The sequence below is a fragment of the Podarcis liolepis genome (genome assembly GCF_965112155.1).
Source record: "Podarcis liolepis genome assembly, chromosome: 18".
NCBI classification, from domain to species: Eukaryota; Metazoa; Chordata; class Lepidosauria; order Squamata; family Lacertidae; genus Podarcis; species Podarcis liolepis.
The window spans coordinates 6,095,744-6,110,595 of NC_139572.1; the positions used below are offsets into that span (position 1 = coordinate 6,095,744).

The 14,852-nt window shown below is 48.1% G+C and overlaps 1 protein-coding gene across 1 annotated transcript; it reads right to left on the minus strand.

Annotated features, from left to right (window-relative positions):
• Positions 1-9,345: 9,345 nt before the first annotated feature.
• On the minus strand, positions 9,346-13,862 carry LRG1 (leucine rich alpha-2-glycoprotein 1). Its single transcript, XM_083484039.1, is given in 4 exon segments — positions 9,346-12,308; positions 13,638-13,661; positions 13,663-13,749; positions 13,751-13,862. Coding segments are annotated over 4 exon segments (1,212 nt in total). The 5' UTR covers positions 13,847-13,862; the 3' UTR covers positions 9,346-11,303.
• Positions 13,863-14,852: the final 990 nt, after the last annotated feature.

Below are 14,852 nucleotides of genomic sequence, written 5' to 3' on the forward strand. Positions count from 1 at the left end.
TAAAAGGACACATTTTACTCATGTAAAAGCACACTGATTCCCGGACCGTCCGTGGGTCGGATTTAGAAGGCGACTGGGCAAGATCCAGCCCCTGGGCCTTAGTTTGCCTAAAGGTAAAGGGACCCCTGACTGTTAGGTCCAGTCGTGACCGACTCTGGGGTTGCGGCGCTCATCTCGCTTTATTGGCCAAGGGAGATTCCAGGTCATGTGGCCAGCATGACTAAGCCACTTCTGGCGAACCAGAGCAGCGCACGGAAACGCCATTTACCTTCCCGCCGGAGCGGTACCTATTTATCTACTTGCACTTTGATGTGCTTTTGAACTGCTAGGTTGGCAGGAGCAGGGACTGAGCAACGGGAGCTCACCCCATCATGGGGATTCGAACCGCCGACCTTCTGATCGGTAAGACCTAGGCTCTGTGGTTTAACCCCCAGCATGTTTGCCTACCCATGTATTAATGTATTGTCACCAGTGGTTAGTCTGAATGTTTTCTGCTTCTGTATCTGGCGCTGGAATTAGTATAGTGGTTTTATTTTCATTTGTTTTGTTTTTTTAAAGAGACACTAGTCACATTTCAGGTTAGAAGGCAAAACCTCCGCAGCCCTCTCTGCGTGTGGTTTACTTTCCAGGTAAATTGCAGATCGCTTTTATGTGGTCCTGATTCGTTAAGGGTCTAATCAGACACCGAGCCTGAATTACATTACAGTGGTACCTCGGGTAACATATGCTTCAGGTTACAGACGCTTCAGGTTACAGACTCCGCTAACCCAGAAATAGTGCTTCAGGTTAAGAACTTTGCTTCAGGATGAGAACAGAAATCGTGCTCCGGTGGCACAGCAGTAGCGGGAGGCCCCATTAGCTAAAGTGGTGCTTCAGGTTAAGAACAGTTTCAGGATAAGAACGGACCTCCGGAACGAATTAAGTACGTAACCTGAGGTATCACTGTATCTGTTTATTTTACAAACCTAGGTCCTCCTTGATTGTAATCAAACCTCAAAGTTGTTTGCGAAAAGAATAAAGTAATAAAAATGTTAGTTAAAAGAACAACATCCCAAGCAGTTTAAAAACAAACAAACAAGCCTACTTAAAATATTCAAAAATAATTGAAATCAACAATAAGCTTTAAAAGCAAGTTGAAGCAAATTAATGTCAACATTCGAGATACCTGGATAAAAAGGTAAAGGACCCGTGACACTGAAGTCCAGTTGCGAACGACTCTGGGGTTGCGGTGCTCATCTCGCTTTACAGGCCAAGGGAGCCGGCGTACAGCTTCTGGGTCATGTGGCCAGCAGGACTAAGCTGCTTCTGGCGCAACAGAACACCAAAACCAGAGCAGCGCACGGAAACGCTGTTTACCTTCCCGCCGGAGTGGTACCTATTTATCTACTTGCACTTTGATGTGATTTCGAACTGCTAGGTGGGCAGGAGCTGGGACAGAATAACAGGAGCTCACCCCGTCACGGGGATTCGAACCGCTGACTTCCTGATCAGCAAGCCTGAGAGGCTCAGTGATTTAGACCACAGCGCCACCCACGTCCCCAGTTAATAGATAGAAAATGGTAAAAAGATGCAGCAAATTTAAATTTAAATATGGAATCCGTGGAGGGAGGGAAGGAGGTCCGAAGGTTCAAAATAACCTTGTATTTGAGGGGTCCAGCTCCGAGGGTCTTCTGGCAGTTCCCTCCCTGCGAGAAGTGAGGTTATAAGGAGCCAGGTAGAGGGCCTTCTCGGTGGTGGCGCCTGCCCTGTGGAATGTCCTCCCACCAGATGTCGAGGAAATAAGCAACTATCTGACTTTTAGAAGACATCTGAAGGCAGCCCTGTTTAGGGAAGCTTTTAATGTTTGATGTTTTACTGTGTTTTTAATATTCTGTTGGGATCCGCCCAGAGTGGCTGGGGAAACCCAGCCAGATGGATGGGGGTATAAATAAATAAATAAATAAATAAATAAATAAATAAATAATAATAATAATTATTATTATTAGGTCTGCCACTCATTACTTATTCAGACATGATTTTGTGTCGCCAAATGACTTCGACCCAGTTGATTCCCCCCAGGGCTGTTGTGAAAAACAAACAGGGGGAGGGGGGGGTACGCTGATAAACTAGAGGTCATGATGGGTGCAAGACCATGACTTTGTGGGTTCTCCGCAGGAGGAACTCGCCACCTACCCACACCGCCCCACCAGCAAATACTGATTTGAAACCTGCAAGAGTTCCCCGCTCTTCTGGTCCAAATGGATGCAGCCTGGGAGTGGTGACTATGGCAACCGCAGGGCACTGCTTTGAACCACCAGTTTCCATTTGTGTTGCTGGCCCGAGTTACCATGGCAACCCCTCTGCCTCTGTTCTGCTGGTGCTCTCTCCGCAAGGAGGGCGTTGTTGTTGTTTAGTCATGTCCGACTCTTCGTGACCCCCTGGACCAGAGCACGCCAGGCACTCCTGTCTTCCACTGCCTCCCGCAGTTTGGTCAAACTCATGTTGGTCACTGTCCCACCATCTCGGCTTCTGTCGTCCCCTTCTCCTTGCGCCCTCCATCTTTCCCAGCATCAGGGTCTTTTCCAGGGAGTCTTCTCTTCTCACGAGGTGGCCAAAGTATTGGAGCCTCAGCTTCAGGATCTGTCCTTCCAGTGAGCACTCAGGGCTGATTTCCTTCAGAATGGAGAGGTTTGATCTTCTTGCAGTCCATGGGACTCTCAAGAGTCTCCTCCAGCGCCATAATTCAAAAGCATCCATTCTTCGGTGATCAGCCTTCTTTATTGGTAGATAAAGCCTTCTTTATGGTCCAGCTCTCACTTCCATACATGACTACTGGGGAAACCATAGCTTTAACTATACGGACCTTTGTTAGCAAGGTGATGTCTCTGCTTTTTAAGATGCTGTCTAGGTTTGTCATCGCTTTTCTCCTGAGAAGCAGGCATCTTTTAATTTTGTGACTGCTGTCACCATCTGCAGGAGGGTAGAGAGTCCCATTTTGGACAAAAGGGAGTTGTTTTGGAAGAAACAGAACTCTGGCACAACATACCTTCAGGCGCAAGGTGGGGAATTCTGTTGGAAACGGAAGCTGCCGTAATGGGCAGCATCGCCAGACGTTAGGAACAGAAATGCAGGCGAGACATGAACAATGTGTGCTTTGGTCTTGTGAATGTTACACACACAATTACTGTACATTATTTTCTGCATTGCTTTTGATATTTCGCTTCCATTCTAATGCACTGAAGCCCTACTCAGAATTGGCCTCTTGAAATGAACGGGCCTGGCTCACTTTGATCTATCAATTCCAATGGGTTTACTCTGAGTAAGACTATCTGGGTACGCCCCCAGTTCCTTACCCTTGTGCCCACTTATCTGGGAGCAATCGCCATTGAATTTATAGGGCCCAGTTTCCAATCAGACCCGTGTGGGATGCTGCTGTGTGAATAAACAAAATAATATTTTTTAAAAAAACAATGAACTGGACCTGTTTTCCCTTTAATAATGCTCAGAATAGCTTTCATTTTGTTTTACAGTGGTGCCTTGCAAGACGAAATTAATCCGTTCCGCGAGTCTCTTCGTCTAGCGGTTTTTTCGTCTTGCGAAGCAACCCTATTAGTGGCTTAGCGGATTAGCGCTATTAGCGGTTTAGCGGCTATTAAAGGCTTAGCGGCTATTAAAGGCTTAGCGGATTAGCGGCTAAAAGGCTATTAGCGGCTTAGAAAAAGGGGGGGGAAGCAAAAAAAAATCGGAACACTTGCAAGACGTTTTCGTCTTGCAAAGCAAGCCCATAGGGAAAATCGTCTTGCGAAGCAGCTCAAAAACGGAAAACCCTTTCGTCTAGCGGGTTTTCCGTCTTGCAAGGCATTCGCCTTGCGGGGCACCACTGTATTATGCAAAAGACGCTGATGCAAACATTGCTGAAAATCATTAAATCCATTTCCCTACATTATTTAAAAATTAATCTCACTTTTCCAACAGTGTACACTATTGCAACTTTATAATAGAAAAGAATTTGTCTGCATGGCTCGTACCCAATGTTAGTCCTCCTGGAGGCAGAGCCATAAAGGACACAATTAGCTAAGATCCATTAATTTCATTAATTGCTCAGAGTAGGCTTTATTTGGCTACAGCCCAATATCTTTAATATTAATATCTGATAGGATGAAAGGCCAGACTGGTTCTTGGGGCGGTTTCCTCAAAATTATCGCTAACGCACAGTGCGATACTATCCAAGTTTACTCAGAAGTAAGCCCCATTTGGGACTTACTCCCAGGAAAGCATGCATAAGATGGCAGCTAGTCATCATCAATCTTTATTATGGTCCAGAGACCCAACAAATCATTACAAAGCAATACACAATTCAGACAACCTACCTCCAGGTTAAACAAGCATTTTGTTCAGAAGATAGGGATCATTGGTTCTTGCAACCACCGATAAAAACTTTGCCACTGCTAATGTTCTAGCATTTGTCCGGTCTTCTGATTTTCCTGGGAAAGGTACCAGCAAGGGTAATATCAGTTCAGCCCTGGCTTGCTCATATTTTGCACAGTGCAGCAAAATATGTTTTATGGAATCAATGTCTTGAGCACACGAGCAAAGTCTGTCCTGGTAGGGAACTCCTCTCAACCTGCCAGCCAACACTGCAGAAGGAAAGACGCTTAGTCTGGCTTTGGTGAAAAGCCTTCACTAGTTTGGTACTGTCAGGTTTTTAATGTAAGATGTTAACTTAAAGACACGCCCATATTGTACTCCTACTGCCAGCGGACTACAGAGTGCGTGTGATAGGGACCGCAAGTCACTGTGTGCATTATCCCATAATCTTTGCCAGGGACGCGGACTTATAAAAAATATTGGGGGGGCCCCGGGAAAGCTCATGAATAATAAATAAACTCATGAATATGCAAATAAAGTGGCGCCGCCTCCTCGTGAGCGAATAGGGGAGAGCGTGCTGCGCCTATTAATCAGCTCCAAAGGAAATTGGGTGGAGCTTTTGCTCGGGAGGGAGGGCAGGAGGCATGCAGCCCGACCCTGTGCATTTTGGGCTGGGGGAGGGGCGGCGGTGGCGCTCTGCTGGAGGGGCGCCGGAGATTATTGGGGGGCGGAGCCCCCCAAACGAATTTTTGAGGGGGCTCGGGCCCCCTCAAGCCCCATGGAGTCGGCGCCTATGATCTTTGCTTTAACATCTTTTGGGTGCCTTCATAACCCAGGTAATACAGTTGGGGGGGGGTGACAAACTGTATTACCTGGGATGGCAGCTAGTAAATTAGCTGTGCTTGTTTGCCATATTTTTACCTGGAAAACAAATAAATCAGCCGTCGCGATAAATGTCAAAGCACTCAGCAATAAATAGCAATGGAGTGTTTCAAACATTCAAATCGCCTCTTATGAAACCAACCCTGTGAGCTGTGAGGTAGGCCTGTGCTGCTTTCTGCGGATCATCTGGATGAGCAATGGTTATGTGGCACAAATGGTACTTCAGTAGCACAAGGAGTCAGGCTATTTGGCCATTTAACCCAGTATTGTTAGCACGGACTGGCAGCAGCTCTCTAGCTTCTCAAAGAGGAGATTTTACCAGCCCTACCTGCAGCTGCCAGGGATCAAAGTTGGGCTGCGATGTGTGTGCTAGGGAAAAAACAATGCTGTCCAGGGTTGTAAAGACTGCGGAGAGAATAATTGGGTGCACTCTTCCCACCTTGGATCAAATCTACGCTTCCAGGTGCCATAAGAAAGCTGCAGAGATAGCGCAGGATAGTGCGCACCCCGGAAATGATCTCTTTCAGCTTCTGCCTTCTAGAAGAAGGTCCAGGGTTATAAAGACTAGGACTAGCCGCCTGAGAAACAGTTTCTACGCAAATGCAATTCTGCTTCTAAACGCAGCATAAGGGGTCTCTATAATATAACAGGTAAAGGTACCCCTGCCCGTACGGGCCAGTCGTGTCCGACTCTGGGGTTGCGTGCCCATCTCGCTTAAGAGGCCGGGGGCCAGCGCTGTCCGAAGACACTTCCGGGTCACGTGGCCAGCGTGACAAAGCTGCATCTGGCGAGCCAGCGCAGCACACGGAAATGCTGTTTACCTTCCTGCTAGTAAGCGGTCCCTATTTATCTACTTGCACCCGAGGGTGCTTTCGAACTGCTAGGTTGGCAGGCGCTGGGACCGAGCAACAGGAGCGCACCCCGCCGCGTGGATTCGAACCACCAATCTGACGATCGGCAAGTCCTAGGCGCTGAGGTTTTACCCACAGCGCCACCCGCGTCCCCTCTATAGTATAGTGTATTTTAAATGGGGTTTTTAGGGGTTTTTGAATGTTTTATGTAGTTTTGTAGTAGTTTTGTAGTAGTTTTATGTAGTTTTAATGTAGTTTTATGTAGTTTTTCAATTTCATTGTTCTGCATGGGACAATGACAATAAATATATCGTATATCGTATGGGATGCAGGTGGCGCTGTGGGCTAAACCACTGAGCCTCTTGGGCTTGCTGATTTGAAGGTCGGTGGTTCAAATCCCCGTGACGGGGTGAGCTCCCGTTGCTCTGTCCCAGCTCCTGCCAACCTAGCAGTTTGAAAGCACACCAATGCAAGTAGATAAATAGGTACCGCTCCGGCGGGAAGGTAAATGGCATTTCCATGCGCTCTGGTTTCCATCACGGTGTCCCGTTGTGCCAGAAGTGGTTTAGTCCTGCTGGCCACATGACCCGGAAAGATGTCCGTGGACAAACGCCGGCTGAAAAGCGAGATGAGCGCCACAACCCCACAGTCGCCTTTGACTGGACTTAACAGTCCAGGAGTCCTTTACGTTTACTGCTCTAACACTGAGCTGTGGTCCATCCCCCTAAACAAAGATTAAGATTCCAAACCTCATGGTTCTAAATAAAGAACTTATTTAAATAGGAATATAGGAAGGTTTTAATTGATTCCCCCCCAAATTTTTTACCCAATCAGCCACAAATCAAGACAAATTTAATACTTTTTATCCAAAAATTGGTTTCCCGCACTCTGTCCTTGATGTGTCAAAAGCAGGGGTAGGCAACCTAAGGCCCGTGGGCTGGATGCGGCCCAATCGCCTTCTCAATCCAGCCCGGGCACAGTCCAGGATTCAGCGTGTTTTTACATGAGTAGAATGTGTCCTTTTATTTAAAATGCATCTCTGGGTTATTTGTGGGGCATAGGAATTCGTTCATTTATTTTCTTCCAAAATATAGTCCGGCCCCCCACAAGCTCTGAGGGACAGTGGACCGGCCTCCTGCTGTTTGCTGACCCCTGACCTATCCCATATGGAGATAGTCCCAGTGTCCTCTGTTGGCTGAGAGCCAACAGAGCATTTCTAGCTGAAAGCTGTTGCTCCAACGATGGAGGAAGTCAAAGAGAAGGGGTGCTTCATGCCCTGTCCCTTTTGTTACCTGGACAGGTAAGGTCACGCCCATCTCTGGTCACCTGCAAAAGGAAGTACCGTATTTTTTGCTCTATAAGACTCACTTTTTCCCTCCTAAAAAGTAAGGGGAAATGTGTGTGCGTCTTATGGAGCAAATGCAGGCTGCGCAGCTATCCCGGAAGCCAGAACAGCAAGAGGGATTGCTGCTTTCACAGCGCAGCGATCCCTCTTGCTGTTCTGGCTTCTGGGATTCAGAATATTTTCTTTTCTTGTTTTCCTCCTCCAAAAACTAGGTGCGTCTTGTGGTCTGGTGTGTCTTATAGAGCGAAAAATACGGTATGTCCCAGCCAGGAGGAAACAGGAAGTTCTTGACTGGCTGGACCAAACACTCCCCTGCATGTCCACTCTAGGAAAACAAGGAATGTCATACTTGACTGCTACTTGTGTATCACATCCCACACTCTCCACATAAAAAGGCAGATTGAGACGACCTTGCAGTGTTTCAAGCCACAGATGTGCACATAAGCATAAGAATTCCACCCAATTTTGTCCTTGGCCTCACCCCGACACTTGCATCCGGCCGCCAGAAGGTTCATCGCAAGCGAATGCGGCCCTCGGGCTGAAGAGGATTCCTCGCCCAGGTCCGATTCTTAATTTTATTCTTTCCTGTGTGCGCAAACAGCTCTGTTTATTCTTATTTAAGGAAAGGGGGGGCCCCAAAGACGAGACCGACACAGGACAAAGCACCCAGCCTCCTTTGGGTTGGCGAATACGCTTTGGCGCTCGGGTTTATTGCACAGCTAAATCACAGCAAATTGCCCAGCGTCTTTAAGCAATTGGGTTTAATTTAAAACTTCCACGGGAGCGCAGCTTCGCAATAAATTTCCGGGCGAGAGATATTCGTGGATAAGATAGCGCATTTTGTTTCCAATTAACAGCATTCTTTCTTTCTCTTTTTCTTTTTTAATGGGGAGGAAAAGAAAAGGAAGGGAAACTACAATAACTGAAGAGGCAAATAAATATATCATTACTCTTGCTCCCTCTAATTGCAAACTCATAGAATCATAGAATCCTAGAGTTGGAAGAGACCACAAGGGCCATTGAGTCCAACCCCCTGCCAAGCAGGAAACACCATCAGAGCACTCCTGACATATGGTTGTCAAGCCTCTGCTTAAAGACCTCCAAAGGAGGAGACTCCACCACACTCCTTGGCAGCAAATTCCACTGTCGAACAGCTCTTACTGTCAGGAAGTTCTTCCTAATGTTTAGGTGGAATCTTCTTTCTTGTAGTTTGGATCCATTGCTCCGTGTCCGCTTCTCTGGAGCAGCAGAAAACCACCTTTCTCCCTCCTCTATGTGACATCCTTTTATATATTTGAACATGGCTATCATATCACCCCTTAACCTCCTCTTCTCCAGGCTAAACATGCCCAGCTCCCTTAGCCGTTCCTCATAAGGCATCGTTTCCAGGCCTTTGACCATTTTGGTTGCCCTCCTCTGGACACGTTCCAGTTTGTCAGTGTCCTTCTTGAACTGTGGTGCCCAGAACTGCACACAGTACTCCAGGTGAGGTCTGACCAGAGCAGAATACAGTGGCACTATTACTTCCCTTGATCTAGACACTTGAAATTGCCACCCTGTAGATCAAGACCACCCCCAGATACATCACACCTACATCACAAACTCAGCAGCTGAATGCCAAAAGGATGTTGGAAAGCTGGTTGCATGTATTTGGGAAGGCCATGCAATGGCTAATTGTGCGAATGCTCTCTAATTTTCAAACACAGTGCCGCCTCAAGTCACAGTAGATAGAGGGAGGTGCAATGGCAGACTTGGAGATGTCAAATTTTGGTGGCGTCCTGCGTGATGTTAAAATGTGGCGCTCCCTGCTGTTGTAAACAAAAATTGCCCTTTCCCCTTATGGGGTATCCAAGAGCCCATATAGAGTCCTTACGTAGGTTCCCTATTGGTAGGAGAGAATAACAGGCCAACCAGAGAATATTGAGAAGCAAAGCAGCAAGTAAACTTGATCTTTATTGATCTGTTGCAACAGGGTGCTTCCCTCACCCGCAGGAGAGGAGGAGGAACCCAGAAAAATGGTGCGCAAGGCCTTATAAAGACTTTTGAAATTGCCACCCTGTAGATCAAGACCACCCCCAGATACATCACACCTACATCACAGAAAAGGCGGTCTAAAACAGAAATTTGAATGTTGTTTTTCTCCTGTCCTTGTTTATCTCCTGTCTGGCAGGTTACTTGATTGGATTGCCTGGGGAGCCTGGCCAGTCTTTTGTAGTGATAAATGCTTAGTTCCTGGGCCAGGTCACAGGCTCACACCCTAGTCATATCTTAAAGGTGCCCTTAAGACAGGATTTGAGAGGAAAGAGACAATGGGGAGGTTTCCCACTTTGACCTTGCAGAGAAAACATTTGCTCAGTTTGGGAATCATAATGGTTCCAGGTCGGTCTTCCTGTGCTGATCTATGTACGTGCTTGGTAGGTACGCTTATGAACATTACCATATATCTAAGACCTCAAAATTCCTATCATACTGCCTCTCTCACTCCGTTACACATCATCATTATGGTTCTACCTGGGCAGGTTTGATGAGGCCCTAAGCGCGGGTGGCACTGTGGGTTAAACCACAGAGCCTGGGACTTGCTGATCAGAAGGTCGGCGGTTCAAATCCCCGCGACGGGGTGAGCTCCCGTTGCTCAGTCCCTGCTCCTGCCAACCTAGCAGTTCGAAAGCACGTCAAAGTGCAAGTAGATAAATAGGTACCACTCCGGCGGGAAGGTAAACGGCGTTTCCGTGCGCTGCTCTGGTTCGCCAGAAGCGGCTTAGTCCTGCTGGCCACATGACCCGGAAGCTGTACGCCGGCTCCCTCGACCAGTAAAGCGAGATGAGCGCTGCAACCCCAGAGTCGGCCACGACTGGACCTAATGGTCAGGGATCCCTTTACCTTTTAAGCTACTGAAGGTAATGGGGCCTTTATATGCCCAGCTGTCCTTTGTCAACAACAAATTGTCACTGTGGCTTCCAATAAACGTTCAGAAACCAGAGCATTTACCTCCTGGTTTTCAGCGTTGGAGAGTCGAAACTTTCCAAAACGGAGGCATTTGGGAGCTGAGGTTTGACTGTACTGCTTTAAATGCAGAGTGCGGATGAGGGCATTGGGAGCAATTTGGGGAGAGGAAACGTAGCAAAGCTCTGGGGCAGAACGTTGCCTGTGCAAGGTCTTGAGTTCAATTTCTGGCATCTCTCAGTTTAAAAAGATCAGATAGCACAGCAGATAGCGGGGGAATAGACTCTTCTCTCTGCCTGAGTAGATAGCTGAATCATGGGACAAATAATCTACTGTATTTTTTGCTCTATAAGACGCACCAGACCACAAGACGCACCTAGTTTTTGGAGGAGGGAAACAAGAAAAAAATTATTCTGAATCTCAGAAGCCAGAACAGCAAGAGGGATCGCTGCGCAGTGAAAGCAGCGATCCCTCTTGCTGTTCTGGCTTCTGGGATAGCTGCGCAGCCTGCATTCGTGCCATAAGAAGCACACACATTTCCCCTTACTTTTTAGGAGGGAAAAAGTGAGTCTAATAGAGCAAAAAATACGGTAATACATGGGTAGGCAAACTAAGGCCCGGGGGCCAGATCTGGCCCAATCGCCTTCTAAATCTGGCCAGTGGACAGTCTGGGAATCAGCGTGTTTTTCTATAAGTAGAATGTGTGCTTTTATTTAAAATGCATCTGTGGGTTATTTGTGGGGCATAGGAATTCATTCATATTCCCCTCCCCCCCCCCAAATATAGTCTGGCCCCCCACAAGGTCTGAGGGACAGCAGACCGGCCCCCTGCTGAAAAAGTTTGCTGACCCCTGATCTAATACATGATTTTGGAGCTTCATTGCAACATCCTCCTTAGGGACATGGTTGGGCCAATCCTGGTTATGTACTGAGGATTCAGCAAACGCCAAATTCAGCCTCTTTGAGAGACATCACCACCCGGCCTTTGAGGTTCTTGGGGGAGGCACAAACCACTTCTTCTCTGGAGTACAGGATGGCAGAATGACGCGTCACCCAGTCCACGAAGGTGCTCATTAGGCAATCACACGCCCATGGGTTTCTGGCGAGGTCGAGGCTGAGCTTTGTGAGCTGGCCTGAGAACCCAGGGTCCCAGGAATCTATCTGGTTGTCGGAGATGAACAGGGTATCCAGATTCCTCAGAGGCTCAAAGATTCCTGGTGGGAGACGGGTTAAGCTGTTGTTCTGGAGGAAGAGGAACCCCAAGCGTGGGACCTCCTGGAAGGTCTTGTCGGCGATGGAGTGGAGATGGTTGCCTCCTAGTTCCAACCTCTCCAGAAGAGGCATCCCCTCCAGGATCTGCGGAGAGAGCTGGCGGAGGAAGTTGGAGGAGAGGTCCAGAGCTGTCAAATTCTCCAGCTTGCTGAAGCAGGAGGGGGGAACGTCTTTCAGCTGGTTGTTGGAGAGATCCAGGGTCTGGAGCCGCCTTAACGGGTGGAACCACTGTGGCCGCAACTTGGTCAACTGGTTCATCTTGAGAAACAGATGATTCAACGAGCTGGCGTTCTCAAATATTGACGGAGGCAGATCTTCCAGGAGATTGCTCGTGAGATCCAAGGTGTGCAGCTCTGGGAGGTCATGGAAGAGGCCGCCGGGAAGGTTCTCCAGCCTGTTGTTAGATAGGTGAAGTTCCTGAAGCTTGGGCAATCCCAGCAGCGCATCCTCACCGATGCTGGAGATGTTTGTGAACTCGACGGAGATCAGGGTTGTCCGCTCAGGGAAGCCAGCTGGGAAATGGCTAAGGGACGGGGAGGAGCAGGAGAACTCGGTGATGTTGCTTGGGGTAGCCACAGGGGGGCACTGGAGGGCCTGGAGGCAGCAGCATTGAAGGGATAACACCAGGCAAACAATAAAGAACAGGACTGAGGAATCCATCCTGCGACTCTGTATGGATGGGAGAGAGAGTGAGTTTATTTACATCCCTGAAAATTTGCCTTGGCTGCAAGTAAGTTGAGAGCTACGCACCAAGATAAGTACAGTGGTACCTTGCTTCTCAAACGTAATCTGTTCCGGATGTCCGTTCCAAAACCAAAGTGTTCCAAAACCAAGGCGCGCTTTTCGAACTGCCAGGGATTGCAGGGATTCGAACCGCCAGCCTTCTGATCAGCAAGCCCTAGGCTCTGTGGTTTAACCCACAGCGCCACCCTCGTACCTGTAACCCGAGGTACCACTGTATTAAAAGGATGTCTGCTATTGTGCTCGATCTAGGAGGCACGATGTATCCCCTCTGAGTGGGACTGGCTGAAGGAACCTCACACGTACAGTCTGAGCAGCGGTTCCTAAACTTAGGTCTCCAGTCCAATTAGGTCTCCGTTGGACTACAATGCCCATCATCCCTGACCACCTGCTAGCAAGGGATGATGGGAGTTGTAGTCTAAAAACATCTGGGGGGGACCCAAGTTTGGGAAACTCTGGCCCAGAGGATTCCGTCCTACTACAACTACAACATGCCCCACTGCAGTCAAAAACATCTGGCGGGCACCAGGTTGGGAAAGACACTCGTACCCCCGCAGCACGGAGAACCTTAAAAACCAGAATCTTGGGAAAACAACAAGAAGTACAGTGGTACCTCGGGTTACAGACGCTTCAGGTTACAGACTCTGCTAACCCAGAGATAGTACCTCGGGTTGAGAACTTTGCTTCAGGATGAAAACAGAAATTGTGCGGCGGCAGCAGGAGGCCCCATTAGCTAAAGTGGTACCTCAGGTTAAGAACAGTTTCAGGTTAAGAACGGACCTCCAGAACGAATTAAGTTCTTAACCCGAGGTACCACTGTACTGCATTTTGCAGTCGCAGAAAGGCAGAATATCTCAAGACCCTTCAAATCTATTGCACATACAGTGGTACCTCAGGTTAAGTACTTAATTCGTTCCGAAGGTCCGTTCTTAACCTGAAACTGTTCTTAACCTGAAGCACCACTTTAGCTAATGGGGCCTCCTGCTGCCGCCGCACAATTTCTGTTCTCATCCTGAAGCAAAGTTCTTAACCCGAGGTACTGTTTCTGGGTTGGCGGAGTCTGTAACCTGAAGCGTATGTAACCTGAGGCACCACTGTAGTTGTCATTCCTCCCTCTTCCCACATTCGCATCTTCGCTTCGACACTGCTCTCCCCGTTCTGAACGCTCCACAATTCAGATTATCGGAAGCTGAGATGAAGCTGGGGACATTGCTTCAGGATGAAGGACAGGGAAAGGAAAGCTTGAGGGACGCTTACCTGCAGCTCTGTCGCTTTCGCCCAGCAAACTATCCCTTCCACAGTGGATCTGTTCGACTTTTGCCTTATCGTGGGAGCAAGGGATTGGCGCAAGGAGGTCTCCGGTCCCAAAAAACGTCCTCCACCTCTGGGAAGTTGAAGAGGAAGGGAGGGGAAAAGAGGCTTCTCAGAAATGCCACCCAACGGCTGTGTGGTTTCGGTTGCATCATCTGGTTGCGAAACACTGTGTTGAAATCTGAAAGGGACAGAGCTAAAACGAGACCCAAAAGTGGACACAGAAACTTCGCAATGACCCGAAACCTGTGGCTACGGAGAAAAGAGGAAACCGTAGGAAAGAGGCCCAAATCCTCGTACAACAAAAAATAATATTTAGAATATACTGGACGCCATTACGATTGTTTGTTTTTTAAAAAGGAGCTATCTAAGGCATGGGTAGGCAAACTAAGGCCCAGATCTGGGCCAATTGCCTTCTCAATCCGACCCACGGACGGTCCGGGAATCAACGTTTTTACATGAGTAGAGTGTGTCCTTTTATTTAAAATACATCTCTGGGTTATTTGTGGGGCCTGCCTGATGTTTTTACATGAGTAGAATATGTGCTTTTATTTAAAATGCGTCTCAGGGTTATTTGTGGGGCATAGGAATTTGTTCATTATTCCCCCCAAAAAATATAGTCCGGCTCCCCACAAGTTCTGAGGGACAGTGGACCGGCCCCCTGCTGAAAAATTTTGCAGACCCCTGATTTAGATTGTGCTGACTCACTCTCACAGGCTTAAGCAGTTGCAGGTACTGTACAGGACAAACACAACTCAAATTAACCGGCACACCTGACTTAACCCTTTCTTGGCCATTTTCTCTGCATGCCTAAACCCCTTACACATTAACGTCACCAACGCATCATGTGGCAGCTAAGTCCACACATTCACGATACGGAATCTCAGATTTCTCGATGGGACCCCAAGGATCATGTAGTCCAACCCACTGCAACGCAGGAATCTTTCAATCAAAGTGGGGTTCAAACTCACAACCCTGGTATGAAGAGATTCTTACTCTATCCAGTTCTGGGCACCACAGTTCAAGAAGGACACTGACAAACTGGAACGTGTCCAGAGGAGGGCAACCAAACTGGTCAAAGGCCTGGAAACGATGCCTTATGAGGAACGGCTAAGGGAGCTGGGCATGTTTAGCCTGGAGAAGAGGAGGTTAAGGGGTGAT